General features: G+C 45.7%; 1 protein-coding gene and 1 long non-coding RNA gene across 3 annotated transcripts; one reads left to right on the top strand and one right to left on the bottom strand.

Moving 5' to 3' along the window:
* Nucleotides 1-999: 999 nt before the first annotated feature.
* Nucleotides 1,000-22,077, bottom strand: RPN2 (ribophorin II). Of its 2 annotated transcripts, XM_026093003.2 has the most exons (18): nucleotides 21,934-22,077; nucleotides 21,642-21,838; nucleotides 19,702-19,797; nucleotides 18,236-18,411; nucleotides 17,292-17,367; nucleotides 16,794-16,928; nucleotides 15,145-15,321; nucleotides 14,627-14,745; nucleotides 14,093-14,198; nucleotides 11,571-11,662; nucleotides 10,585-10,699; nucleotides 9,732-9,926; nucleotides 9,120-9,206; nucleotides 8,443-8,538; nucleotides 7,035-7,110; nucleotides 5,994-6,123; nucleotides 3,555-3,640; nucleotides 1,000-1,381 (listed from the first exon to the last, which is right to left on the bottom strand). In XM_026093003.2, exons 1-17 carry the CDS (start codon nucleotides 21,944-21,946, stop codon nucleotides 3,589-3,591), a joined length of 1,938 nt encoding a protein of 645 aa, XP_025948788.1. In that variant the 5' UTR covers nucleotides 21,947-22,077; the 3' UTR covers nucleotides 1,000-1,381; nucleotides 3,555-3,588. The 2 variants fall into 2 exon arrangements, with proteins under 2 accessions (XP_025948788.1, XP_025948789.1); XM_026093004.2 differs by lacking the exon at nucleotides 3,555-3,640.
* Nucleotides 22,078-22,154: 77 nt separating this feature from the next.
* LOC135330104 (uncharacterized) lies at nucleotides 22,155-23,750 on the top strand. Its single transcript, XR_010391872.1, has 2 exons — nucleotides 22,155-22,211; nucleotides 22,863-23,750. It is a non-coding gene; the product is annotated as an uncharacterized LOC135330104 (long non-coding RNA).
* Nucleotides 23,751-26,727: the final 2,977 nt, after the last annotated feature.

The raw sequence follows: 26,727 nt of genomic DNA, 5'->3' as shown, positions 1-26,727 counted from the left end.
CATGCTTGCTGGTTGACATCATCTTGGATTCCCAAAAGACATTTGATAAGGCTCCTTTGCCAAAATGCTTTTAAAGAAACTAAGCTGACATGAGACAAGAGGAAGTCAACACATCCATTTGGGGCGCAGAGGAGGGGCTAGGAGTAACTTAAGTTTTTAGCATGGAAGTAAGCATCAGCAGAATTCCCTAGAAATCTCTATGCTATTCCCCAAATGGTTCACACCCTCTCCCTACTTCCTAGGTCATTCATTTACTGCTGATACTAAATTATTCAGAGTCATAAAGAGGTGGGTGAGTGAGAAGTGTTGCAGGTGCCATTAGCTTTCAAGATGCTAGCCAACGACATTCAGTTAAATGCAATACAAAATGGAGAAGATAATCGCACGTCAGTTTTGCAAAGATGGGCTCCAGTTTGACTACTACTAATCAGAAGGACATTTTAGGGTTTGCCCTTTAGGTTTGTTATTATTAACATGTCCTTCAACAAAACCGAAGTCTAGATTATTTAATGGTCTTGAAGGTGCACGCAGACAATGACTGGTTAAACAAAGGACAGGAAATCAAACTTTAAGAATAAGGTCACTTACAGAGGTGGGAAAGAAACTGGCCCACTAGAAGGATCCACCAAACCTGCCTGGGGAGCCAGGGGCAGACACAGCCAGGCACACCAGCACCAGAGCTGACTCCCTCCAAGGGCCAGGCCCCACTCACTTCCAGTTTGAGCCTTGAAGGCCCACAGCAACTCAGCCCTGCCTTGTGCCACGGCAAAGAAAAATAGCAATTACTGGAGAAAAGCAGATCCCAGCAATGCACAAAAGATGGGCAGGAGTGGGAAGTCCTCCCAAATAAATATTTACCTCTGGGAACAGACATGAAACAAAAGGAAGCTTCACACAGCAATGGCTGATACAGTAAAGTTACTCATCAGAAAAAACTCTTTTTACTCTCATATGAACCCAGCTTCAAATCAGAGCCTTGGAGACAGCCAGAAACAAAACTCAAAACCATTCTTTCCTCTTTATTCACAAAGTGTTTGGGATGAGGAGAGGGCACCTGGGGAAAGCAGAATTATTATTTTCTTTTTTCCTTTTATTTCCTAAAGGAAACTCAAATGTCCTGGGGGAAGAAAGGGGCAGGGGATTCAGGGGAGAAAATTTGCTGGATTCACATGAAAAGCACTCAAGCAGCATTAAACACAATTGTGGAAAACAAGATTTAAAAAAAAAGTATAACTGGAACCCTCTTGACTTTTTTATATATATATAAAAAAAACTGCTTCTGCCTTCCTTCTTTTGGTCTTTCAGTTATTTATTCACCTCTGTCCTCAAGACATTTGCTTTGTTTTCTCCATTTCTTCCATTCTTCTGGTACTAGTGTGTTCTGGAAAGAGAAATCCAAACAATTAACTTTTCCAGGCAAAAAAGCACTTCTTTGCACAGTAAAAGAACCACCAAACCTATCATTTGCTCTCAAAGGAAGCTTTTTTGAGAGAAAAGTGATAACACCAGTACCGTAATATAACTGAGGACTAAATTCAAGGAGCATGGAAATGGTCAAATAACATGAAGATCAATTTCTGGTGCAAAAGAAATGAACAAGCCTTGTAAAATAAAAAACTGAATAAAGAAAAAGAGAGCAGGGCTGAATGCAAAGCTTAGTACCACTTTCCTGCTTTAAACAGGGCTATTTACCCACTTTGGTACTTTCTTTTACACATGCTTACGCTTGGACCCACTGATTCAAAGTGTAAAAGAAAGATATCCATGCCCCAAATAGATGAAGGAGTCTAATGTGTGCACAGCAAACCCACCTTTCAGGGGTCCTTCTCCCTTTCAAGAAGGGAGACACAGGCGCAGCTGTGGATGCTGAGCACTTGACAGTCCGGCCCCACAGCTCAACAACAATACAGTCTTAGCTGACATCTGAGCCATCAGAAAGCTCAGCAGTAAGAAAAAATCCTTTCAACTGCACACAGCAGCAACATCTAACTGGCGGTTTTTGGATAACATGTTATTTGCAAGATCTTCCAAGGTTACTCACAGCCCACAGGGAATTAAGGAGTTAAAATGTCACACTGAGAAGCAGAAAAATTGCAAGCTGTGGAGAACACACTTGTTAAGCATTTAGCTACAGGCCACTGAAAGGCTCAAAACCACTGACCCAAAGCTGTGGTAAAAGGAGAAGCACCCAGGGGCTAGGACAGCACCTCCTGCCTGTCCAGCAAACACACCAAGGATACAGACAACATTCATCACCAGAACAAGCAACAGCCACCCTCAGTTCCTTTCTAGTTACTTGTGTCATAACTTCTTCTGTGATCAAATACCCCAAAACACTTGAGGGAGAGAAGAGATACTAACAGGGTGTTCCCCAATGGGACTCGAGGCCAAATTTTCCATAGGTAATAATTTTCATGAAACCCTCCTCCACACTATCTGCTCTGCAAACAGGAATTTATACCAGTGCACATGGTTTACGAGAGGCAGCCGTGTTGCCTCTGGTTTTGTTTTGCACCACAAAACTGACCTCTATTCAATGCAGTGTGTGTGCCTGAACGCTGGCTATGAACACAAGAGAGTGCTGACGCTCATGAGATGTTCCAGCACAGAGTGCAGTGATTTCAGTCCCATCAAAGGAATTGTGCCAGATGCTCTCTCCCTTCCCCCATTACAAAAGCCACACACTGAATGAGACTGAAGTCATGCACACATTCAGAAATGGACCACATGGGAGCAGCAGGCAGGGTAGTTTTGGCTCTTATGCCACCATGGGCCTATCAACCTGGGACCTTAGCTGCTCAGAATCAAAAGAAACAAAGGGTTTAATACTGGTAAAATGATAATAGAGACATATCAGATGATCGCGTTTGATCAGAAGGGACTGACTACTGCTGCCACTGACTGAGCCATTATGCCCAGTTTAGTCTAATAGGCAGATGAATCCGAGATCAGGTCACATTCTCAACGGAATGAGGTGGTGCTGACCTGGCTTCTGCTGCACACAGAGCTCTCACCACCCCCAAGCAAGTACATAATTCAGCCCTACCAGCAGCCAGAGCACCTGGGAGCTGAATAACCAGATTGCTGTAGAGGGGGATAGGGAACACCAACAGCTAGATGGGAACAGCCCAGATATCAACCATTTTCATCAAGTTCTCCTCTAGCTGATATTACTGATAATTTATTTACAGGAGCAATAATGCTTAATCTAGGTTTATTTCCTCACCTGATAGCTCTCTGGTGTACAAGACAATACATCGACACTTATACACCTGCACATATTACCACAGAGACTTCAGATGATTCAGAAATCTCATGAAGGCAATTTAGTCTCAGAGGACACCTACTGCCAATATGCAAACCCAGCTGTAACCAAGGTCACTCAGTCTGATTTAAAGCCAAATAAGCCAAGCCGGGGAAACAAAACAAAACAAAAACAACTCCCCCCACCCATGCATCTTCAGCTAAGGTATCTTTTTGTCCGGGGAGTGAGGAATGAAAGTGAAATGAAACAGCCAGCATGCCCAAGACAAATTCCAAAAAAAGGCCCTTACTTCTAGAAGAGCTGGTCACTAGCAAAACCCCCTTTTACCGCAGCGTTCTATACTTTGCCAACCTACTGCTCTGCTCTGCAGCGATCCTGCCAAAGGAGAGAGGAAGAAAGGTTCAGAGAAGATAAGAAGGAAGAAAGCAGCCCCGCTCCAGGAACCAGAGCCAATGGCAGAAATGCAAAAAAGCAAAACCAGGCCTTCTGGTAACTTCTGTAAAAACATGGTTTACATATAGTCCTGCTCCCACTCCTGACAGTATTCTCCATAGCAGAATGGCAGCTTTGCCTATAAGTGCAATCTAGTTAATTATCACTGCACTTCAATATCTGAGACACCTAGCAGCACGTTAACAAAAAGATGTCTTTTAGGAGCTTTAAAGTCATGTACAAAGGGTTTAACTTTAGCCCAACGTAGAAGTTTTACTTTCAAATCTGCCATTGCAGTTACAGCTTCTTCAAGTCATCTACAGTGAAAAAGCACACAGACACCCCCCCCCCCCCCCCCCCAGTGTTTTGAAATAAGAACCAGCCATCTGCATTTATGTGCTAACAGAAGCCCTGGTTGAGCTAAGACATTTAGAAAAAAGCTTCAGTGTATTCTTTTCCCCAAAATCTGTATACTAGGAAATCTTATTATTTTATGATTACTCTTCAAATTAACAAATGAAACATCATTAAATGACACAGCATAGACCCATTGGCAACAAACTCCCATTGCAAATCCTTATGCTAACAAGAATAAAGTGCCACACTCAAAGGGACTGGGCATCCAAGAGAACAAGACTGAGAAATCTGAAAGGACAGTATGGGAAGGCCAGATTACAGTAACAGTCTGCTACCACAGTCAGGCAAGTACCCTCTGTTTTCAAAGGCAACAAATCAATGTGAAATCCCTGAAAATTCCACTGGTTTGCTGGTTCTTACAGCTCTTAGCCCAGTATTAATACAGTGTAATCAAAAAATTGAGAATCTAAGAATATTTATACAGATATGTGCACAAGGATAAACTTGTCGTAAAGGATCAAAAAGGGGAAGTAATACAAAAGCACGGGTTTGATGTCAAAGCAGGTCACGAGGCAAACTCCAAAGCCAAACTCTACATGTGAGATTTAGACTTTAACCCTTTGCACTAACGTAGAGTTGCTCACATAGAAACGTCATGTGGCAGAAGTGAAGGGGGGAACAGTCTGACCCCTGATTAATGCACTGTATTGGAGCTTGGGTGAGGGAACGCACTGTAAGCTGCCTAAGCCATGGCACATTCATGAGTCACTGCGTGGCACAGGGCACAAATGTGAAGAATCAATCGCATCCCAATAAAGAAAATAAAGACAACATGTATATCTATGCAAAGAGCACATCTATACTGTGCAATGCAGTGCTGTGCCATATTAGAGGTATCCATGCTGATGTGCACAGTACAATACAGTGCTGCAAAGCTATACTAGTACAGGACCCAGAAGCAGCACCACGGCCATGTTTCACAGCTCTGTCTCAGCAGGCCTGCATTGTCTAGGAATGGAGCCATGCTGGCCTGATTATACAGGTTCTAGGTTTGGAGGAAGCTTGCTCAGAGCTGGCTTGTGTTTTACTGCTTGAAAGAGACATTTGAATACATTTATTACAGAACTGTATAACAGTTTAAGTTGGAAGGGTCCTGCGGAGATCATCTGGTCCAAACCCCAGCTCAAAACAGGACCAACTCCGAAGTCAGAGCAGGTTGCACAGGGCCATATCCAGGCAAGTTCTGAGTAACTCCAGGGATAAAAGGTTTCAAAACCTGTCTGATCAACTTGTTGCAGTGTTTGATCACCCTCAGTGAATTTCCCCCCCTAATATTTGTCAGAATTTTCCCTGCTGCTGATAGTGTCTGTTGCCCCTTGTCTGCTGCTGTATACTCCCAATAAGCATCTGCTTTCCTTTCCTCTATAACTCCCCAGCAGGTAATTAAAGGAAGCAGTAAGACCTCCCTCCCTAAAAACTTAGCCGCAGAGAAATTGGGTCTCTTCCGCATTTATAGCAGCTTTCATTATCTAACATTACTATAAAAGCTTAATGCTTAATATACCATGTAGTAAAACCACCTTATCAGGGAACACATCTTCTTGCCAAATACAGATTTCCATATGGTCAGTGTGCACATGCTTCCCCTCAATGCTTTCTCTGTGCCTGATCACTTCAGCCAGCTGCCATGTAGACCATTCTCTCTGAAGGAGCAGAATGAGCTACATTTTAGCACCTCATTTTCCTGCTCGGTTTCATGCTTGAAAACAGGCATGAAAATGGGACAGAGTAGCCCATTGCTACACACAACAGTATCTAAGGACTAAAAGCAGTGTTCATCACTGAATCAGTTCCTGACTTCAGAGAGTGTCAGCACGATCTCTTCTTCCCCACAGATTTTTAAGAGCAGCTCCCACCAATGCATCCATCTCTGGCTTACCGTTTTACTGCTTTCTGGGCCAGCATCCTGTTGCCTGCAAGGAATGTGACACCACCCAGAATGGCCAAGTACTTCAGAGTCTGGAACATGTTGAGCTGAGTCCAGTAGACATACATGAGTCCCAACATTGCTGTGGAAAAAAAGACAGCGCTCATGGCAAAAGTTGTGTTTCAATGAAAGAGTACTGACTATTCCCAGGACAATTTTTATGTTGAACTGCCAGGCGTAAGCATTAGGTCTTTAACTCATCTCTGAAGCTCTGAGCAGCAGATCCAAAGGCTACATATTGTTGTCAGGGGAAGAAGGTGGCTGGGTCTACAGAATGCAGAAAAATATGACACAGATGGCTTACAAGTAGTCCCCATCTGGAATAATCATGGACATATGACAAATGTTTCAGGCTACTAGAAGGAAGAGGATGTTCTGGATTTCAACAGGGGATATATTAAGCTTTGCATTTTTCCAGGAATACAGAGCTTTAGAAAGCTTCCAGGGAAAATGGCTTGGGTTGAGTAACATACTATCATCTGGGAAACAGAGTAGAGCCAATGTTTTCCTAACCTGCTATGGTTTTGAAATTCTACCAAGACGGTAAATAACTGTGCAACCGAGAGAGCGACAAAACTGATGAATTAATCTGGCCTGGTCAAAGAACTAAATGGTAATAGGTAGGGTGTTAAAGAAAAGATATAAGTCAGTGAACTCACAGGTCTCAGCCCCCTCCCGAAATCCCCTGCTTACAAAGGGTAAACATGCAATAAAGAATGTAACCTCTGGAAATAAAGAGGTTCTATTAAGTACAGATGAGTGGTGTGTGAGAGAAGCCTGGATAATAACTGCTGTTATAAGCTGACGGCCAAAACAGGTTTAGCACCATATTAACAATCATGAAAAGCAGGAAGGCAGATGAAAACAAGAGAACAAATGTTATGCTATTATGTCATTATAGTTAATAGGCTGCAAGTCCATTTTCCACCAGGACTCTCATCTGTAACTTTCAGGTGAGAAGGTCAAACAGAGCAGAAAACCTCTGACACTTACCAGCATGTCCCATGTGAAAAACGATGGTGCTGGGAGCAAAGCTGAAGTTAGAGATGTTGGCACCAATCTTTATCCACTGAAAGGAAAAGAAATAAAACCCAAGTAACAATGGCCTTACAAACACAAGCTTTTATTTCAAACTTTCTTAAACACCTTTCAAGCCAATTTGCTTTAAGTTCTTCAACGAGTACAGTGTCTTCTCTACAGACAAACTTGTTTTCAACCACAGGGACAAAATTACTACTGAGTCCTAAGACAGCCCTGTAAGCTCTTTTAGTAGAAATTGTTTCTAGCTGCTTCTGACTCCAAAAAGGCAGTTCCTCAATTCTCCTTCTTAGACATGACTGGAATGTATCAGGATAAAACCACCTTTAAGCAAACATATGCCCCAAATCTACATTTTCAAAAACAAGAAAACCCCCACAAAACAAAAACTTGCCATTTCTGTCTAGTAGAATTAATTTCAGTTAAAAAAAAAAAAAAAAAAAAAAAAAAAAAAAAAAAAAAAAAAAAAAAAAAAAAAAAAAAGAGAGAGACAGAAAGGTAAGGTTCTCATTTTGGAATCAGCAAAAAGCCAGCTATAGATACAGCATGTTTGCTCATAAAAACAATTTCAGCTTTCAGAGTGCAAAAGAGAAAGACACGAAGAATGGAAAACAGGAACAGCATGAATAAGGTTTCTCATTCAGTGTCACCAACATGTCTATTGTGAACTTCGGAGACCAGTGGACAACTATCTGAATGCTAGGCTTCAGTGGGGACAGCAAAGACAACTAATGGTTTTAAGGAATGATCAGTTTTAAGAAGTGATCTTCCAAACAATGTGTAATTTAACTTCACTAGTTGAGATTTTTACATCACAAAGTTCAAAAACCTGAATTGGTAATACAGTGAGCTAGTACTAGACGTTTCAACTACAGATAGGCAAATACCAAGTAAGTCCATAAACTGAAATCAGTCTGATGAAGTTAAATGATGTAGATTTTGTGATGGGTATATTAAAGCGCAAGGCAGAATCACTAGTTTTCTCCCAGAAAAGTCTGATACTAGTTGTAACCTAGTCTGCCCGTTATTCAATGATCGCTAGCAGAACCATGCTGGAGAAACTCACCTCACCTACTTCTACTTGGTTAGTATTGTTTTTTTTCCTATTTTGACAATCAACTCAAATAGTTTAGAAATAAAACCAGTCCAACACCCTGCACTGACAATGATTCCTCAAGAACCACTACTGAAACGCCTAGAGCATCTCCTTTCTAGAGGTGTGCTTTGCTAAGTAGGACTGCAAGAGAGCTGTGCTAATTATGATTAATCCGGAGTTTTAATATGAAGTTTGGCTGGTCAGCCTCCTAAACGATTTTGGACTGGATAGAAAAAGTTTTCTTCCTCCGTGGCCCAGTTCACTCACCAGAATGAGCAGCAAAAGCAAGGGGGAGAGAATCAGTGCTGTGAATGTGTTAGATACCACAGTAGGAGGCCTCTTCTCAGGTTCTCTGAACAGGTGCTGCAAACAAACAAAAAAACCCCCAACTTTTAAGTAGGAACACTCCAACAGAGCAGCTTTTTAGCTCCACAGAGGACTAGCTGCTGTCCCCGTGCTGTTCCGAGACACTCCTTTGTATGATGAATATCCCTTTTTGGGCAAAGGCTGATTCTTTAAGTTCTTGTCTATTCCAGTGTGTGCACATTTATCTCTTGCTCAGTTAACTCTTCCTTGCACTTAGAGAAGCACTTGTTAGCTTGTCATCAGCACAGATGACCAGATGGCCAGAAAGGAGCAAGAGAAGTCTTCAGAAGCAGAGGGTTTTCCCTGGTTGCTTGCCTAGTCAAATTTTCACGTTTGAATCTTCTCATTGACACCAATTGCTCTCTCACAGGTAGAGGATATAGCTTATTTATTCATACTCTGCACTGCAATGAATTTCTTCCCATTAAATAGTAACTCTGGTTTTCCTTTAATTCTGTTACTTCCACAGTATTAATATTGTTATAAAAGATGACTTTTTCTGTCCTCATCTTAATATATTTCTGATATGACCTCACATCGCGAGTTTTTTTTTTCCTGGAGCTTTTTTTGGACTGTACCTGGATTTCAGGTTTGGGAACAAAGAGGTTCTTGGACTGGACCGTGGATGGAGCATCCTCTTCTGGAAATTTGACAACAACGTCAGCCTGAAATGAAATTACACAGCTTCAGGAAGTTTTACCTCAATATATTGAGAGAAAGTTTTTTAAAACCTAATACATTACTGTGGCATATTTGCTAATTTGTCTATGATTGACGTGATTTTTAAAGGAGACTAAGAAAGTTACCAGATTTTAAAGTGAAGTTTCTTCTAATCAGAGAAAATAGTACTTTTCATTCATCACTAAGAGTTGGACTTATTTCCAGCATAGGGAGCATACAAAGGCTGAACATGCAAATCATGAACTGCTTGCTCGTGAGCTTACAGTCAAACCCACAAAGGCTCTTAAGTTCCTGTTCCATCATATGCTGAATGAACATTCATTTAAATCTTGCTTTGATGCTCGAGTTTGAAAACTTAAAAATGAATAAGAAGCCTGTAAATGCCCAAAGGTCTGGTTCACTACAAGGAACTATAACATTTGTCTTTTTTTCTTCCACACATGTACAATACCCTCCTGGCAGACTGTCAGTAACCTCAAAACCACATCACCACACATACAGCTACATACCACATTCCACAGGATTGGATTTTCCAGAGTGGCATCTCCAATGATCAGGTAAAGAGTATAGGTACCAGAGGCAGAGTCAAACTCGGTCTTTCGCTCAGAAGTGTCCAGCTCAAACTTGTATACGTTCTTGCTATCCGGTTCTGCAACAAACACGACCTCTTGGCCAGTCTTTTGGTTGTGAAGCCGGACAAAAGTCTGAGAGAAAAGATTGTAACATTTCTGGAGGATCTCAAAGTGCTTTTTACAAACATCAGTGAAAGCAAGAGATTTGCCCCAAATCAAGAAGCACAACAGTTGGAAAGCAGGTATACAAACTGGGTGCCCAGATGTCTAAATACCTACACAGTAAGCGAAATACAATGCCTCTTCGTATAACTACATTAACATAGGACCAAGTGGCCATAAACCCACTTGAGGTACATGACAGTATACCAAGTGCTACCTGAGAGGATCTGTGCAACAGTACACAACAGGGTGTGTGTATGTATTCTTTCCCTCTATTTTATATCCAAAAAAAATTTCAAAAGAAGAAAGTCTATATTTAAGGAATATTTCAGGGAACAGTCTACATTCAAAAATCAGAAATGCATTTTTACAGTGCAGGGTACCTTCACTCATTCTGTTGATCTAAATAAGATGCAATATCAGAGCTAAAAGACTTATTTTAATATATAGCAAGCACAACTGAATTGAAACCACTCTCCTCTCACCAAGACTAGTGCTCTTTCACAGTCCATTTTAGAAACATAAGGCTTTTCAAAGCACATGAAATCCTTTCAAGAGCAACTGTCACCTTAGATGCTTCATGATGGAACATCCAGGTGACACGGTAACAACAAGAATTTGTCCTAACCTGGTGAGGGATGAGTTCAGCTCCACTGTTCACATCTATCAGCTGGAAGGACAAAGCAAAATTCTGATGGCTGTCGGCAGTGAATGAGCCCTTGGCTTTGGCTGGATAAGCTACCCTGTGGAGGAAAAAAACAGAGAATTGAGGTGATCTTCCAAGAGAAGGCCTGATGTTAGAGAAACTGAGGCATGCAAGCCTGACTAGCAGTACTGTAGTCTGTTCAGCACAGATGATCTATTTTACCAAATAGTTAAGTAAGCTAACATGTCTTTCTGTTCTACTGTAAATTTAAAGGAAATAAGTGAATGGAATTCTTTAGTAAGATTTCTGTGAGCTACTGGTATTGCCTGTTCAAGCAATGCGTTAGTTCATTATAAGATTCAAAGGAACCCCATAAGACAAGGTTTTACTAACAGTACATCCCATATTTCACTTAGCCAAGGCTCTGCTGCATCCAAAAGGTGTGATGGCAGCAGAGCAGCAAAAACAAATACAAACTTCAGCACAGGAAGGCTATATTAATACATGCAGAGGGGCTTCAGTGAGGCTGTGCAACTCAAGTTAAACTCCATGCATTATATTTTAACTGGTCAGTTAAACAAAAAACACCCCCCCAAAAAAACCCCCAAAACTAAATTAAGTTCAAGTACACCTAGCAACAGCACAGTCACACACCCTACAGACTCTAAAGCTACCTGTATACAGTATATCAAAGCCTGACAATATTAGAAAAATTAAAGCAACTATTTTAACTTGCATTTGCCACTGAGTTGTGCCAATAAAGTAACAGAAGACTCTGGTTGCCTGGCTTCTGTCAGTAAATACATCAACATTAAAGAAAACCACTAATAAAAAAAAAGACCCCCCCAAAACCAGTATATTCCAATACAAAATTCCTCTGGTTTAGCTGAAGTAGGTAAAGGTCAAGAGACTTGCAATCTAGAGTCACAATCGCCCCTTAAAGTATCATGAGCACTAAGTCATTTTACCTGGTTGTTTTTGGTGCAATGCTCTGATCTTTATCCACAGTAGAAAGATCTACATTTGTAATCCCAACTTCTGTGGAAACTTTTACTTTCAACTGCAACCAAGCACAACAGGAAATTACTCAGAGCACTAAATTCCTGCATAGACTAGTTACAGTTAAGGTCACTTCAGCAGCTTTCAGTTCTTCTGTCCCCTTCCCCAAAGGGAAACTTGCACTAAGCCAAAGACAGAACCTAATCTGAATGAAATGATCCACACTAATTTACTTGCTGGCAAAACTCCTGTATCAATTACTAACCCTAGCCATCCCCTTCCTCCTTGCACAAGCAGCCAGGGCTGAAGATACCAACTTCAGTCATGCTGGAGTTAGCTGCCCTTTTGAGAACTGTTTTTATGAAACAGTCCAACTATCCAGATCTTGACAAGTTTTCTTTTTAAATGAGCAGAAACCAGCTATTAAATATGATATGACTTGAACTGTACAGGCATATTTAGTCCTGCTTATTGGACAGCAATTGGAGATGAGAAAAGTCTCCTGATAGCAACCAGTTACGCCTTTGCTGGCTCCTAAAAGTCTAACAGGTTTCTGCAGATTTTATTACTAGCAGGGAAAGCCGAACTATTCCTGCAGATCTGTACTTTGTTTTAGCAAGCTTTCCTTCAAAGAGGAACAATATTTATCATTTAGTGCATGGCAGTCAGTAAAGCCTTGTTATTTATCACAAGTCTTTTCTGCTAAGTGCTGCATAAAGCCAGAGCAAAGAAATGACTTCCTGTCCTCTCCACAGCCCCAGACAGAATCTAGATAATAAACCTTGGTCAGTTTGACTGATTTCAGTTCTTCTCTCAAACATATGCAGTTACTGCAGGCTATAGTTTTTAATTACCACATTTGTTCCCACAGCTGATAAACAATCCCTGGAGAATTAAAGTTTGTTTTAGTGCCAAGACATTTTTCATTATACAATTTGTTATTACAGGTTTGCTCATGTGAATCAGCCCCACCTACTCACCCTGAAAAATAATTCACATAAAACCTGTAGGAAGAATAAATAAAAAAGAAGAAACAAGCTACCCAGGTCAGACCTCAACCCAATAATTTTAACAGTTCCTTTACAACTGAGATTTAAAAGTACAATTCAACATAGAGGTTACCCCCGAAATAATCTACAGGCTAGTGAATCCTATTCAAGATGACTTCAGTAAAAACTTGTTTTGTTTCCCAGATAGGAGCAAAGAAAGATGGGCTAATGAAGTAATCACTTCAAAACATTAAGTGAAGGCAACTCAGAGCTGCTGTGCATAGCCCCTCCAACCGAACAGTACACAAACATCTCTCAAATATTTTAATGCCAGGAAATGCAGTCTCTGCCTGGAGTAATAACCCACTGGATTAGCTCATTACTGTCAAAAACGATGGTGCATTAAGGACAATTAATGCTAATAACAGTAAGGAGAAAAAAAAAAAAACCAAAAAAAAGCAGTTCCCCAGCAGTCCTCCCCCATAACAATGTGTCTTATTAGGAGCAGTTCACGCAAAGCCACCCTGCGTTAATGCATTCCTACTGGTACCTCTGTGTGCCAGCAGCGAGCTTAAGCAGGACCAATCAATCCCCTTTTGACACTCGTAAGTGCCATTACTACTACAATGACAACATCAATTTGATACGCATGTTAAAGGTCAGCAGTTGTAAATAAGCGTCTCTTCCGCACCAAGCTGACAAAGTTGCAAGATTTCAAAAGCTAATCTTTTTCTTAAATAGGTGATTGAGGGCAAAAATTAACCTTAGGAATAGACAAAACTGGAGGAGAGCATCCTTGGTTACTGACACTGGGGTACTATACAGTCAGAAGTCATGTCCTTCTCACTGTAACAACTTTTGGGGGAAAGTAAAACTCTGAGTGTTTATATAAGACCAGCATTTATTAAGGAGGTGCAGTATAACAGCTTTTGCCACCAAAAAAGGTATACACATGTATGAAACTAAGACTTAATTTGTATTTACAGTTTTGCTTGCTGTTCCTCCACTATGAAAGCATCAACATCTATCCAGTTAGGAGATGCCAGAAGACCTCCTTACCCTTCATTTAGGGCTCTAGAGGCTACATAAACAAACGCTTAGCTTCCGTACACCAGGGAATCATGAGACACCTGCTAGCCAAGCCTTGAGACTTGCAATCTCAAACTTTGAATGCTCTCAGGAACTAACAATCCTAGTAATTGTTTTTGCTCAGCAACTTTAAAGTAGGGGCTGCCACACAAACACTGTCACTGTTAGCCTTTGTTCATCTGCTATCAAATCGGCAAATATTTTACTAAGTGATAAACCTGTTCTGAAGTCCACACAAATCTCTTTTGAGATACTAGTCTGGTAACTGGCCATAATCCTGAGTCAAAATCCAATGCATTACAGAAAAACATGTCATAAAAATGCAGTACAAATGGCAATATCTTTAGAGGGTATAAATAAACTGTTTGACTGAATAGACACATAATTAGAAAACCATCAAGAAAGACACTCACCTCAACTTTGTTAGCAATAAATCGTTTATCTCCATCAACACTGATGGAGAAGTCATAATATCCACTTGCAGGTTTGACATTCATGAAGTTCAGCTCAAAGACATCTCTGTGACAGAAAAAGCAATGTGTTAAGTATCCTCTAGGACACTAACAGAGCAGTCTGACAAACAGGTAACATCTTGTTACCAAGAAGTTTCCAAATATGCTAGACTAAACAGGCAACAAACAGAAAAAGCAATTTTAGTTTTGTTCTGCATAAGTGGAGGAAAAATTTTTTCTAAAGTTCCCCTGAAATCAAAAGAGTTTTACAGTTGTCCAGACAATAAGAAAGCCATATAAAAAAAATTCAGTATCGCTACCAAACACGCTCAGTAAACAGTTAACCCACAAAATGCAACTACAGCATTTTGAGTTTTCCATCACACAAGCATTTCTCTCGTGGAAGACCACACAAAGGGGAAAAGCAGAAGTTCAGCATTGTTTAAATAGAACCCATTTCCCATATAAACTGTAAAAATAAGATTACTTTCTTACCCTGACAGAGCAAATGCTGTCTGTTGAAGGACAGTGGCTTTGGTAGATGCAGACTTGGCATAGTCTAGCTTCACAGAAGCTTGAGTCAGCGGCTGAGACATAACGTCGGTCACTTGCAGCTACAACAGCAAAGCGAGAATTTCTTGGAAACCTTTTGTCTCAAGAGGAACGAGGCTACTCACTTTCTGAAAGAGCTCCCTCTTCCGTATTATACCCACAGATTTCTCCCTGCCCAGCATCCCAAATCCATCATTCTTTTTAAACACAGCTTGGAAAGCTAAAGATTCTGATCAAAAAGCTGACTTCTACACAGTGCCTTTTTAAGGTAGTGTCTGATAAGCCCCTGGTAAGCAGATGTTCCTAACACTCGTTTCATAAAAACAGTAAATCTGGGGATTTAGTAGAACCCAAGTCCTGGAGCTAAAAGTGAAAGACATCTTACATGTTCAGTCAGCCCAGACCTGTAACACTAAGGATTCAGCCATGAGATGAGTTAAGATTTGAGTCTAAGAACTCACCCTGAGTACAGGCTGATGGTGAGACACAGCTGCAGGCCCATCAGGGACAATAATGACAGGCAAGTGGTAGCGGTTCCGGGATAAAGAACCTGCAGCACAAGCAACACTGAAGGCCTCCGAGAGCGTCTCAAAATTCTTCTTGCTAAAAATTGCATTCATCAACTGGATAATTTGATCCTGAAAGAGGAAAAACAAATCACATTAGCACCACCAGCTTCCCTCATCATTGCAAAGTGATTCAGTACAAAGTTATTTAATACAAACACATCCATCATTCTTAAAAAACATTTAATTTTACATTTGCTTTAAAAATGACTCAAGTTACAAGGTAACCCAGAATTGGCTACTTTTGGAAAGTCATATTAGCATTCTTATTCTTGGCTGGGAAGTTTCAACCACAATCACTATAATTGTGCTGAAAACTTGCACAAATAGAATTTGGATCTACTTCTTCAAACAACATGTTTAAGAATGGGAGAGGCAGTCAGCTCTCAACTACCCAGACTACATGCAGTCGCACAAAGGCAGCTTGGCTCTGGAAGCCATACAATTATCTTTGTACAGTGGGAAAGGACTAAGCAAGATGTCCTGGCTACCTGCCAAACAAGGAAGGCTATGGAGAGGTGATGCAAAGCATCCTAATGGCTCTGGAAGTACCCAGTACAGGCCCATGCAAGCTTATCCGCTTGGGCACAGCAGTATCCTTAAACTAAGAGGATTAGCTTTAAAGCAATACCACTTGGAGCATAGAGCCAGCTCTGGCTCTGGGATGTGCCAACGCTAATTCATTCCCCTGGAACCAGGACTGAATAATAGAGCGTTACCTGTACTTTGACCTACACAAAGGACTGCAGGCTAGGTTCTAATCAGAAATGAGAACAACAATCAAAGACAATCCCAAATAAAGCAACAGGTGTACAATCTAGTAACTCATACACAAAGAGCACTTTTAAGTGAGAACTACCACATCTCGAATTTTCATCCTCATGCTTCTATTAACGAGCGTGAATGTACATCATATGCCTGAAGAAGGCATCCAGATATATACCACAGATCTCCCGTACAGTGCCAGTCTTGCAGTGTTTTCCATTTGCATGGAGTATATGGCAAGGATCCAGACCTTGCAACTGACACACAGATTTAAACTGTGAAAAATGTGAGCTATTATTTTAAATAATACATCTGATAATTTTTAAAGTTTTGTGGCTTTCTGGAAAAAACAGGCACTCTCAGCATTCACAAGAGATAAAGCCATAAAGCCCCAACAACAGCACTTCTGACAGCACAATTCTGAATCAACACTAAACAATTTTTTTTAAATTGAGCTCTTTTTTTAAAACATAATTTGAACACTGGCAGTTTGAATTGTGTGTAGCAGAATCACCACCTCCAAAATGACATAAAAATTACTTTGCATTTAGTCTATTTGGCAGCAGCATGGAAAAGAGCCAGGAACAAACTCAGACATCTTACATTGGCTTCAGTCTCAGCCCTGCCACTTTGGCTCCTACTGTAGGGAACTGCCACTTTCAACCAAATTTACATCTCACTCAGTTAACTTGTTACTGAAAAAAAAATGCTAAGTGGCATCTGAGGCAGATCCTTTTTGTGACCTACAGTATGCAAAGGAGGAAAGGGTAGATACGAACCTCCTTGATCGCTGGCTCTGTACCCACATGGTCTGACAGCTTATAGGCAGCAGCAATAAATAGTGCAGTAGTCTCAATTCCTTCTTCAAATTGCAGATATACTCCACCCAGGTCATCCAGGCGAGCAACAAGATCCTGACAGAAAGTTATTTAAACTTAAACTGCATTCAAATACATCCACAGAGATTAGCTCTCCTGTAGACATCTAATCAATAGTATGGCATCATTCAAATATTTCATTACAGTCATTTAGAAATATGAAAAAAATATCAGCATTTACTGGATTTAATTGTAAGTCATTACTTCCTACGTCACAGTCCACTGTAAATCAGGTAAAGCAGCCCAGGAAAAAAACCTGCTTGAAAGGAATAGCCAAACCAACCCACATTATGCAAGAAAGGAATTAGGTAGGTTGGATTTTCATGGTAATACATCACTCAGCACAGATTTCTAAAAAAAATTTTTTTTGACTAATTAGAGATCATAACATGTTCCTACCTCTATCTCTTCAACAATGCCACTTAGATCTGCCTGCTGTGACAAATAAGATGCCGTCTCCAAAGCCTCGATGGTCCTTGAACAATGAAAAACAAAAACAAGTTGTTTGTGATCTTTCTTCCTTAAAAGCCAAACATCATTCAAATCAAAGCAATTATACTTCATTCAGAATTGAAACTGTAAAACAGCTGTTACTGCATTCTCCCAGTTGACTCAGGGCAATGAATCTGAAGTGGTCAGGGCAAGTTTAGTATTCAGTTAGAAAAATGCAGGTTCAGCTGCATCAGTTCTGCAACAAACTCACACACTGAAAGGCAGAGAAGAAACCAAACACTGAACTGTGCATAGCACAGATCCTCAAACTTGCTATTGAGGCTTCCAGGCAGCCAGATTTTTGTGAAGAAAGCAAGTCTTTAAAAGTTTCCCTTTCATCCCTATCTTTTAAAGAACGTTCTGTTCTCTCCTTTCACAATCAAATTTACTTAAACAGTATTTGTTGATAAATGCCAAGATTCCTTCTGCTAACCAGCATACTTTTTCCACCTCACAGTAGGGGCAATCCAACCTACAAACTGGGCTGAGGAAGAGCATATCGATTCTATTGCAACTCTAAGAAGTGATGAAGAACTGCAGCTAGGTTTTAAGCCAAAAATTTGTTGTGAAACTTTTTGAAATTAGAGGTTTCTTTGGGATGCATTCTCTTTACTGACCATTACTCTTGAACTAAACTGAATATTTACCAGCTCGTTTGTAAAGCACATTTTCCTATTTTCCCAGAGGGACAACAATGAACTGGATGTATATCCCAAATGAAAACATAACACCTAATCCACTAAATCTACATTACAAAAATAGCGAAATGTTAAGATACCCTTCACTCCAAAATCCAACCGCCTGGAGGATAAATGCGTGACAGTGAAGCATTTCCATCTGAAAAAACTTACGCCAGCACGCTTTCTTCTTTGCTAAGACGAGCAGTAAGAGCACTAAGTGCTTCCTGAGATGCCAAAGGAAGGCCGAAGCCACTCAGGGCCCCAACAGCATGGAAGATCTGGGTGACTGAAGAATCCTCACTGACAGCTCCAAGAAGCAACTCCCTTGTCTCATTTGAAATGGCAACCTGAGGAAGAACATAGGGAACACTGAGTCACACTTAAAAACACATCCTTTTTGTCACCACCGATTTCTTCCTGGAACAATATGCTTGACTAGTTAACTACTACTACCTGCTGGGAAAAGGTCCCTCAGCTTTCATTACCTTTTAGTTTAATTAATTAAACCTTTAAAGTTTCGCAGCCAACTCTCAGTTATACAGGATAATTCATGCTTCAAGTTTAACCTAGTACCCTACTACAAATAGCACCTGCTTTTCATCCAACATCACAGGATGGTGCAGCAGCAAGCGGTACTGATGAAAAATGGATACTCAGATAACTCACCTTTATTTAGCAAGAGTGGGCTATATTTGTATTGTTGTAGTGTTTTAACACAGGGTTCACATCCAATCAGTTTATAATCCAAACAGTTTTTAACTGAAGCACCTTTTGTGAATTTATTAAAAATATGCTGGCTTCTTTTTTCTTAGCCACTGATGTTTAATCAAGAGAACACCAAAGCATCCCAAGCCCCTCCATCCAAGCCCCTAACCTATGAGCTGGCTTTACCCTAGACACTGTAGAGCTCTGAATTTACATATACATTTTGCCTGAGTGCTTGAAGAGTATCTGGGGAAGGAAGGGAGTGAAGAAGAGCAGTCTTCACAGACAAGGACAGCCTGACAATCAGATCAGTGAATAAGTAAACATCTGAAGGAAAATGGGTAACTGTTCTGAGAATGTATAGTTGTGTGAAGTACGAAGGAGGTACTATCACCACACAAAGACACAAAATAGCTGAATTACGTAGGTAAAAAGAAGATTCGGAGCTGGGGTATAAGGTAAGGAGGTGCTGAATACCACATGTGAAATATAGACAGGAAAACATTTTAGTTATATACTTGCCCTGTTTCAATCATGCGATGTTATGTGTGGGTACATAAAAACTTCTCTGCCAGATCCCTGCCTCACTCAGCGCAGAGGTAGCACATGCAAAGAAGTAGAAGCTACTGCATGTCTCAAGTACAGCATGGCTTTAAACATACTTTTTTACACACATACGTTACGAAAAACTTCTTATAACCATGCCTGAAGTTGTCATTTATGGATGATGTGTGGTACAAAAAGAGATCGTTAATTTTCAAAATACTTTGCCTTGCATACAGTACTCGAAACACACTTCATAAGTTATTTACCTAAGACATAACAGAATACAATTTACTAACTGAAGGAAAAAATAGAAGTTATGTTCAAAAATCAAGGGCAAATGTTTATTTGATAAGGCCTGCCTTCAGAGTTTAGAGGTCTGTACTTACCTCACATCCAGACAGGACCCGGATGGACTGTGCAGCATAGAAAAGGGAATCAACGCTGCTGGAGTCTACATTAGATTTGATGAAATTGCAAGCAGTCTGTGAAGAAAGAGAAGCAAAATGACAGCAACAGTCTTGACTTAAACCAATGAAAGGAGATGTAAATAACTAAGACTATTTTATGTACACTGAAAAAGGACAAAAGAAATCCATAGCAATATTTGGGAAGCAGCAGAACCTAGAAACTCCAAGATCCCACTCTGCTAAGTGCTGCACAGGATCAAAGATGTTCCTGTTCAAAGAGATAAATGATTTTTTGGTAGACTCTACTGCAGACAGAATACAAACTTAAAACTGAGTACAATTACAAGACCTACCAAAATAATAGTGCTATGTGCATATTTAGTAGGGAAAACACTTCCAGTATAGAAAGCAGCCAGAGAAACAGCAGGTTCTTCTGCAGGTGAGCTTGATTCCCAGCTGTATGTCATTCATGCAATCATCAATGGATACAGAATTTCAAAGTGTATAAAAGGAAAAATGAGGTGAGCAGCTACAAACATGAAGGCAAGCTACAAGACTGCTCATTGATCTGTAGTAAGCATATTACTGACTGACAACTAGAATAGAAGGATCAATAAGATTCCATTTTAACTATGAAATAGGCAAGAATGTAACTGTTAACAGATAAATCTTCAGTCTTTGGCTAGGTGGAGAATAGGCTAGACTAGGATTTTAATGGTACAGTTAACCTAGGAAATCTGAAAAGCATTTACTCAAGTATTATGCCTAGCTATTATCTTTACTACCCCTACTTTTTAACAGCCCTACCCTTTGGTGAAACATACTGCCAGAAAAACAGTCTCAACACAAAATTCAAGAAACAACAGCAGCAAAAATTACTCCTTACCTGCAGAGGCAAATGCTGTATTACTGCTGCCAGAACTAGGAGTGATTAAAGACCCAGCAACACTGACATCAACAAAAGCAGCAGCTCCCAAACTAGCCTGAAGACGACCAGTAACCCACCAGACAAGGTGTGCAGTGTGGCAAACCACAACATCTTCAGACACCTCATGGTTAAGAGCTTGCAGCATGAATGCACAAGAGTCCATAAGAGACTTGCCCCAAGTAGTTTGATAACAGCTAAACTAACAGAATTTTTGAGAAAAGAACAAATTTCTGTTTATAGCCTCATTACATAGGTAAGCATGTACCTGCAAGTAAGTTGGTCAGCATGAGAATAACCCACAACATTTAAAATGGAAACACAGATGCAAAGGCTTTAGTAAGGACAGGAAGCATCATATTGACACTACAAGCCTTTGTTTCTATCTTACACATTAGAGAAAGTATTTTATAGACAGAAATAACACAATGAAGTGATCTGGCTACATTTGCTGTGGCAACAAGTTAACAAGAACTCCACTTAACAGGACAGCAAAGCAAGTAACGCCATGGGCAGAAATAATTCTTACACAATAGTAAAGTAAATTAATAGCTGCACTAATGCAACAACAAGCTAAGGCTGGATGAACCCCTCCAATTACCACTTAGAAACACTAGGTATCGGGGAGCCTGTGGCAGCATCTTCCTGGGCAAAGATGCAATAGCTTTACTCAAATGAAAGACTGATCATAATTGTCAGTGACTTGCCCAGATATTAAGAAAACTAGACACATTTATTTCATGCTTTCTCTACAAGACAATTGACCAGGAAAACGCTGGATGAACCTTTACCATTTCTCATCTTTCGTTGCCCTGCTGCTCCAGGTAACTCCCCACAGAGCAGCACCGCTGTGCTGAACCGCACAGAGTTAGAAAGGCACAGAGTTAGAAACGCAGGAAAAGCGCCTCAAAATGACAAAAGCGAAGAAGAGGATGGGGGGGGGGCGGGGGGGGGCTGAACTGAGGCTGCCCCTGCGGCCGCACCGAGCACGCACCTTCTCATCGGCCAGCCGCACGCCCAGGCTGCTGAGGCCCACGATGGAGTGAAAGGCGGCCTGCAAGTCGGCGAAGGGCCGTTCCAGCGCCGCCCGCAGCCGCGCCAGGTCGCGGCCAGTGAGGCGGTGGCTGGGCGCCAGGGCCCCGGCGCCGGCCAGGAGCAGCAGGGCGGCCGCCACCAGGCACAACCGCGGGCCTACAAGAGACAACGCCGTTAGCCGTTAGAGGCGCGACCCGGTCCCCCCCTCCCCCGAGGCTGCGCGCTGAGGCCCGCCACGGCCCGCGCCTCACCCGGCGCCGCCATGTTCCCGCTCGCCGCCTCAACCACGGCCCCGCGGCCGCTTCCGCCCAGCGCCCCGCCCCCGCGCGCACCACCGCGCCGCGGGACAGGGGCAGAGGGCGGCACCGCTTCTTCTGCGGAAGGAGCTGGACCCAGCGATGCCTTCGGCGGGGACGCGCAGAGGTACCAAACCTCCGCCGAACAGGCGCGGCCTGGGCGGTGGCGGGGCGAGGACCGTCTCGCCCGTGGCCGGCAAAATGGCAGCCCCCCCCAGCGGGGAGCGGGGATGGTACGTGCCTCCCGGCTCCCCCCGGGCGGGGGGGCGGGGCCCTGCGAGGATGTGGGCTTCGCTGATTGGTGGAGCGGCGGGCGGCTGGCGGCGCGGGAGCCGCGGTTAAAGGGGAAGCGAGGGAAAACCGCGCCGTGCCGTGTCGTGCCGTGTCGTGCCGTGTCCGGTCATGCCACGTCATGCGGTGCCGCGTCGTGCGGCGATGTCGTCCGGAGCCATGCCGTGCCGTTCCCGTCGTGCCATGTCGCCCATGTCGTGCCACACCATGTCGTGTGCCGTGCCATGCCGTGCGGTGCGGTGCGGTGCGGTGCCACGCCGTGCCGTCCCCTGTGAGGCGCCGGCGCTCCCTCCGCCCTCCTCTGCTCGTCCCGCAGCCCGTCCCGCCGGAGCTCTGGGGGGTCAGCACCCACGGGCCCTGCCAGCCCGCACCCACGGGCCCTGCCAGCCCGCCCCCGTGGGCCCTGCTGGCCCTCCACGGGTGCCCAGCCGTCGCGGTGCTCCCCGGCGACCCGCACCGGGACCAGCCTCTCCCGTCATGGCCCCGGCGGCGGCTGAGGGCGGCAGCCAGCGAGGTTTAAGGAGTCGTTTTGGTGATCCCTGCTTCAAGGGAGCCTTATTTTCCATCTCTCTTTTTTCTCATTTTTCTCTAAGGACCAAATGAAAAGAAATAAAAGATCAAGCGCGAGGTTACCCCCAGCGCCGCCGCGCTCTCGGCCCCCAGGGACGCGCTGCCGGGGTGCAGGCAGCGCCTGCCGCTTGGCCTGGGGCGCGCCTGCCCCGACCCGTCCCGCACCACTGCTCCCGCCTGTTTTACGTCCGTGGTTGCATCCTGCTGCATTGGGATGTGTTTGAAAGGAAAAGAGAGGAAAAAAGCAGCTTTTCTTGTAACCGCCGCGGAGGGAAAGTGGAGACGGTGCCGAAGCAGCACCAAGCGGAGCGTGGCACGAAGGCCTTTGGCTTCGGCCTCGTCCTGCGGCAGAGGGTCCTGGTTGACGAGCCTGGGGAGGCCCGAGTCGTGCTGCCCCAGCCCTGGGAGCAGAGATCTGGGGCCGGCTCTCCCTGGGGAGAGCGGGGAGCCAGCCCCGCGCCGCACGGGGCCCTTGTGCCCCGCCGTGCAGGAAGCGCCGGCGGGAAAGGGAGGCGCTTTCTCCTGCAGAGGGCACTGGGAAGTTGTGCTTTCGGCTCGTCGGGGAAGAGCCCAAGCGGTCAGTGGAGCTGCTGTCGACATGCCTGTCCCCTTCCCTCGTCCGCCCGTCCCAGCCGACGAGCCTGGACGCCTGGGCCGGGCGCGGGAGGCGCGCGGGGCGGATGCGGGCCCTTGTTCGCACGCCGTCGCGCTCTGCGGCTCCGCTGCTGTTTGTCCCCGTGGCCGCCCAGACGCCCGTGCTGGAGCGGGATGGGCTTCTGACTGGGGCCTGCCATAAACCCAACCACCTGGGAAGACCGGAGAGGAACAAGTTTCTGTCAGGAAGTGTGCTCTTGCTGAAACGTGTTGCAAAATCCTGTCATTTTACTGGGAAAAAAATCAAGGAGAAATGTCCGAAGTGTCTGATTTTGATGTTTTGGCCCCCGAAAGGGCTGCTGTTGTTTGAGCCATCCGAGACGGCATTTGCCATCCAGGGTCGCCCTTCCCGGGGAGCTGGGGAGAGGGGAAGAGTTTGTCCAGGATGGGAACGAAGCCAAGTCAGAACAACCTCGAAACCCTCCAGGAGGTGGGATTTCTGTCCTGCTCTCTGCTCGCAACCAGACAAGTGTCCAACCTCGTTCTAGCCCCGTGTGGGCCTGGTCCGCACCCAGAGACGGCTGCAAAATCCCTGGGCTGCCCCTTTGCGGAGCTGCCGCCTGACGGCACCGGCCAGCGCACGAGCCCCTGGGGCCGGTGTCAGCTTAGGGAGGTGTGGGGGCCCCCCGGTACCCACTGCCACCCCTGCGTGTCACCCCGCTCTGGGCTGCACTGCTGAGCGCGGCGGCCCCAGCCGTGGGGGGGACAGAGACCCACAGCCGAGCTCTTCTGCCGGTGACGGACTGAAACGGGAAGCTTTTTATGAGATGAGAGAGAAAAAGCCAAAGGCCGCTTGTGCAATTAAGTGCCTTAAATGTGGATTTTATTTCAATGTAATGGGATGGTTATTGCATATAAAAGAAGTGCCAGATGGTTGTTAAAAGCACATTTACTAAGTTCTAATAACAGTGCGTTTGACCTGTGTCTCATCAAGAGCTGCCATCCCTCGGCATGAAGCGGCTCACGAGCCCTGCTCCGGGCACAGCCGCGGGCCCGCGTCCCTCCTGGCCGGCCGGCGCGGGGCCAGGGTTTCCCACCGTGTCCCCGCGCACGGGTTCCCCTCCGCGGCACAGGGAGCCCCCGGCCCGCAGGCCTGGCGGGTTTGCGGGATGGCTGCGGCATTCGGGGGCGTTTTCCACGCTGCCCGCATGAACGCGGGGATGCTCAGCCTGCGGTGGCGGAGGGCCGGGAAGCGTGTGTGGCGGCTCTGCGGGGCGGCTGGCAGGTCTCGTCCCCGGGAGCCCCCGCTGCCTCGGCCAGCGATGCCACCCGCCACCGCTGATCCGCGGCACCCCGGCGGCTCCACCGCCACAGCAGCCCTGGAGGGAGGAGCGCGAGCCACCAGCCTGTGCCCCAGCTCCACGCCGGATTCGGCCCCGTGCCTTTGAGGGGGAGTCGGGGCCACGCGGGAGCGAGCCCCAGCGCTGCGGGGAGGTGCTGCCACGTGCCTCTGCTGTGCTCTGCCTGGCGGTGCCTCGGCCGGCACTCCTTCTTTGGTAAAGACTCCAACAATTCCCTTTTTAGGATCAATAATACCCGTCCCGTGCAGGAATGCGAGCCTGCCCCCCCCAGCCCCAGGCGCTAGAGGGGCTCCGAAAGCGCTGAGAGCCTGCAGCTGACCCGGGCCCGTGCTGCGGCTGCCGCCGAGGGCTTGCTTTAAGGGCTAAAGCACATTCTCAGCCTGCAAATGGCTTTTCAAGACACCCCTTTCTCCAGGGTGCTAGTGCTGCCGGAATTCGTGGCGCTCCGGCTTTGCCGGCTCCCACGGCGCCTTTCGGGGGGCTGCCGGCAGGGCAAGTGGACGGAGTGCGGGAGCCGCGCGGAGCCCCCAGACACCCTTCCTCGCGGCTCCGCGGGGAGCTCGGGGCGCCGAATCTGCTTTCCCGGGCGGCACACCTTTGCTGCAGCCAGCACTGACAAGTATCGTCGTGCTGGCGAGGGGCTGCTTCCCGTGTTATTCCTCCCGGAAAGCTCTCCCTGATGAATCCCAGCTGGGAGACATTTTTTTGTCTTATTAAATTGTTTATATGTATTTTTTGCAGTGCAGCTTGTCCTCCCCTCCCCATCCGGCTCGGCGCCCCGGCAGCCCCCTCGCTGCTCCCTGCGGCAGGGCACGGGGGCTGCGGCGCTGCCCACACCCGCTGCGGGGCCCTGGCTGCTGCTGCCCGCTCCTGGGGGAAACTGCTGGGCAGCCGGGCTGCGCCTGCACCGCTCCCACCCCGCACCCTGCAACTCTCCCGTTCTCGGGATGCTGCCAGACCCAGGCTGCTGGCTCCCGGCACGCCGCTGCCAGGTTGCCCCTGCTGCAGGGCGGGCGATGCTGCGGAGGGGGCCAGGAGAAGACAGCAGAAAAGGCAGCGATGCCCTAAGGGCACAGTGCCACCTAAAGCTCCTTCCCAGGCCCTCCTGCCTGTCTGCTCTCTCTTCTCCCTCTGCGTGTTGCCCTCGTGGTGGGGAGCACCAGGGAGGATGGGGCAGGCATCTCTGCCTGCCCTGCAGACTGCTGAGACTGTTGCACTCGTTGCATCTCAGGCGTGAGGGGAGAGGGCTGCTGAGACTGTTGCACTCGTTGCATCTCAGGGGCGAGGGGCGAGGACCGCCCGCCGGCCCAGCCTGTCTGGGGGTGCATGCCAGGCTGCAGCTCGCTGCCACAGAGCTTGGCACCCACAGGCACCACGCGGGCCGGGCGCCTGCTCCTCTGACGTCGGCCGGAGCGGAACCGGCCCCATGTGCAGGCGGCTGCCAAAAGCTGGACGGTTTGTTCGGGTAGAAAGCAGGGGAAAAGCACTCGGCTCCGGTCACGGCAAATTGTGCTGCTGCCTCTGAGCGATGCTCTGCCCCGCACCCGGGGGGGATTTACAGCGGCCGGGCGGGCGGGCGGCTCTGGGAGCGGCGGTGCGGGGAGCTGCGGGGCGCGCTCGCCTCTGCCCGCCCATCCGTGGGGACGTGCCCGGCCGCCTCTGCAGGCAAAGCACAGGAGAGCGGGTCTGGCCAAGGGGCCCCTGGGTGCATCCCCCGCGGGTGCCAGGGCAGCACGGCTCCTCTCCTGCACGCAGTGCCCCCCACACCCCCTTCTTTTTCATTGCCAAATCTTCATTTTTGGCCAGCGGATGGACGCTTTTGCATGGCTTGGGGGATTACTATGTGTGTTTCTGGTCCCTACCCATCTTCAAAAGAACGCAGAGGGACTAGAAAATGTCCCGTTGAACAGGCCAGGACTCTGCAGCCGGGTGA

Source organism: Dromaius novaehollandiae, chromosome 16 (assembly GCF_036370855.1).
Source record: "Dromaius novaehollandiae isolate bDroNov1 chromosome 16, bDroNov1.hap1, whole genome shotgun sequence".
Taxonomy (NCBI): Eukaryota; Metazoa; Chordata; class Aves; order Casuariiformes; family Dromaiidae; genus Dromaius; species Dromaius novaehollandiae.
Note: the sequence above shows the minus strand (reverse complement) of the source record. Positions and strands in the feature narration are given on the sequence as shown.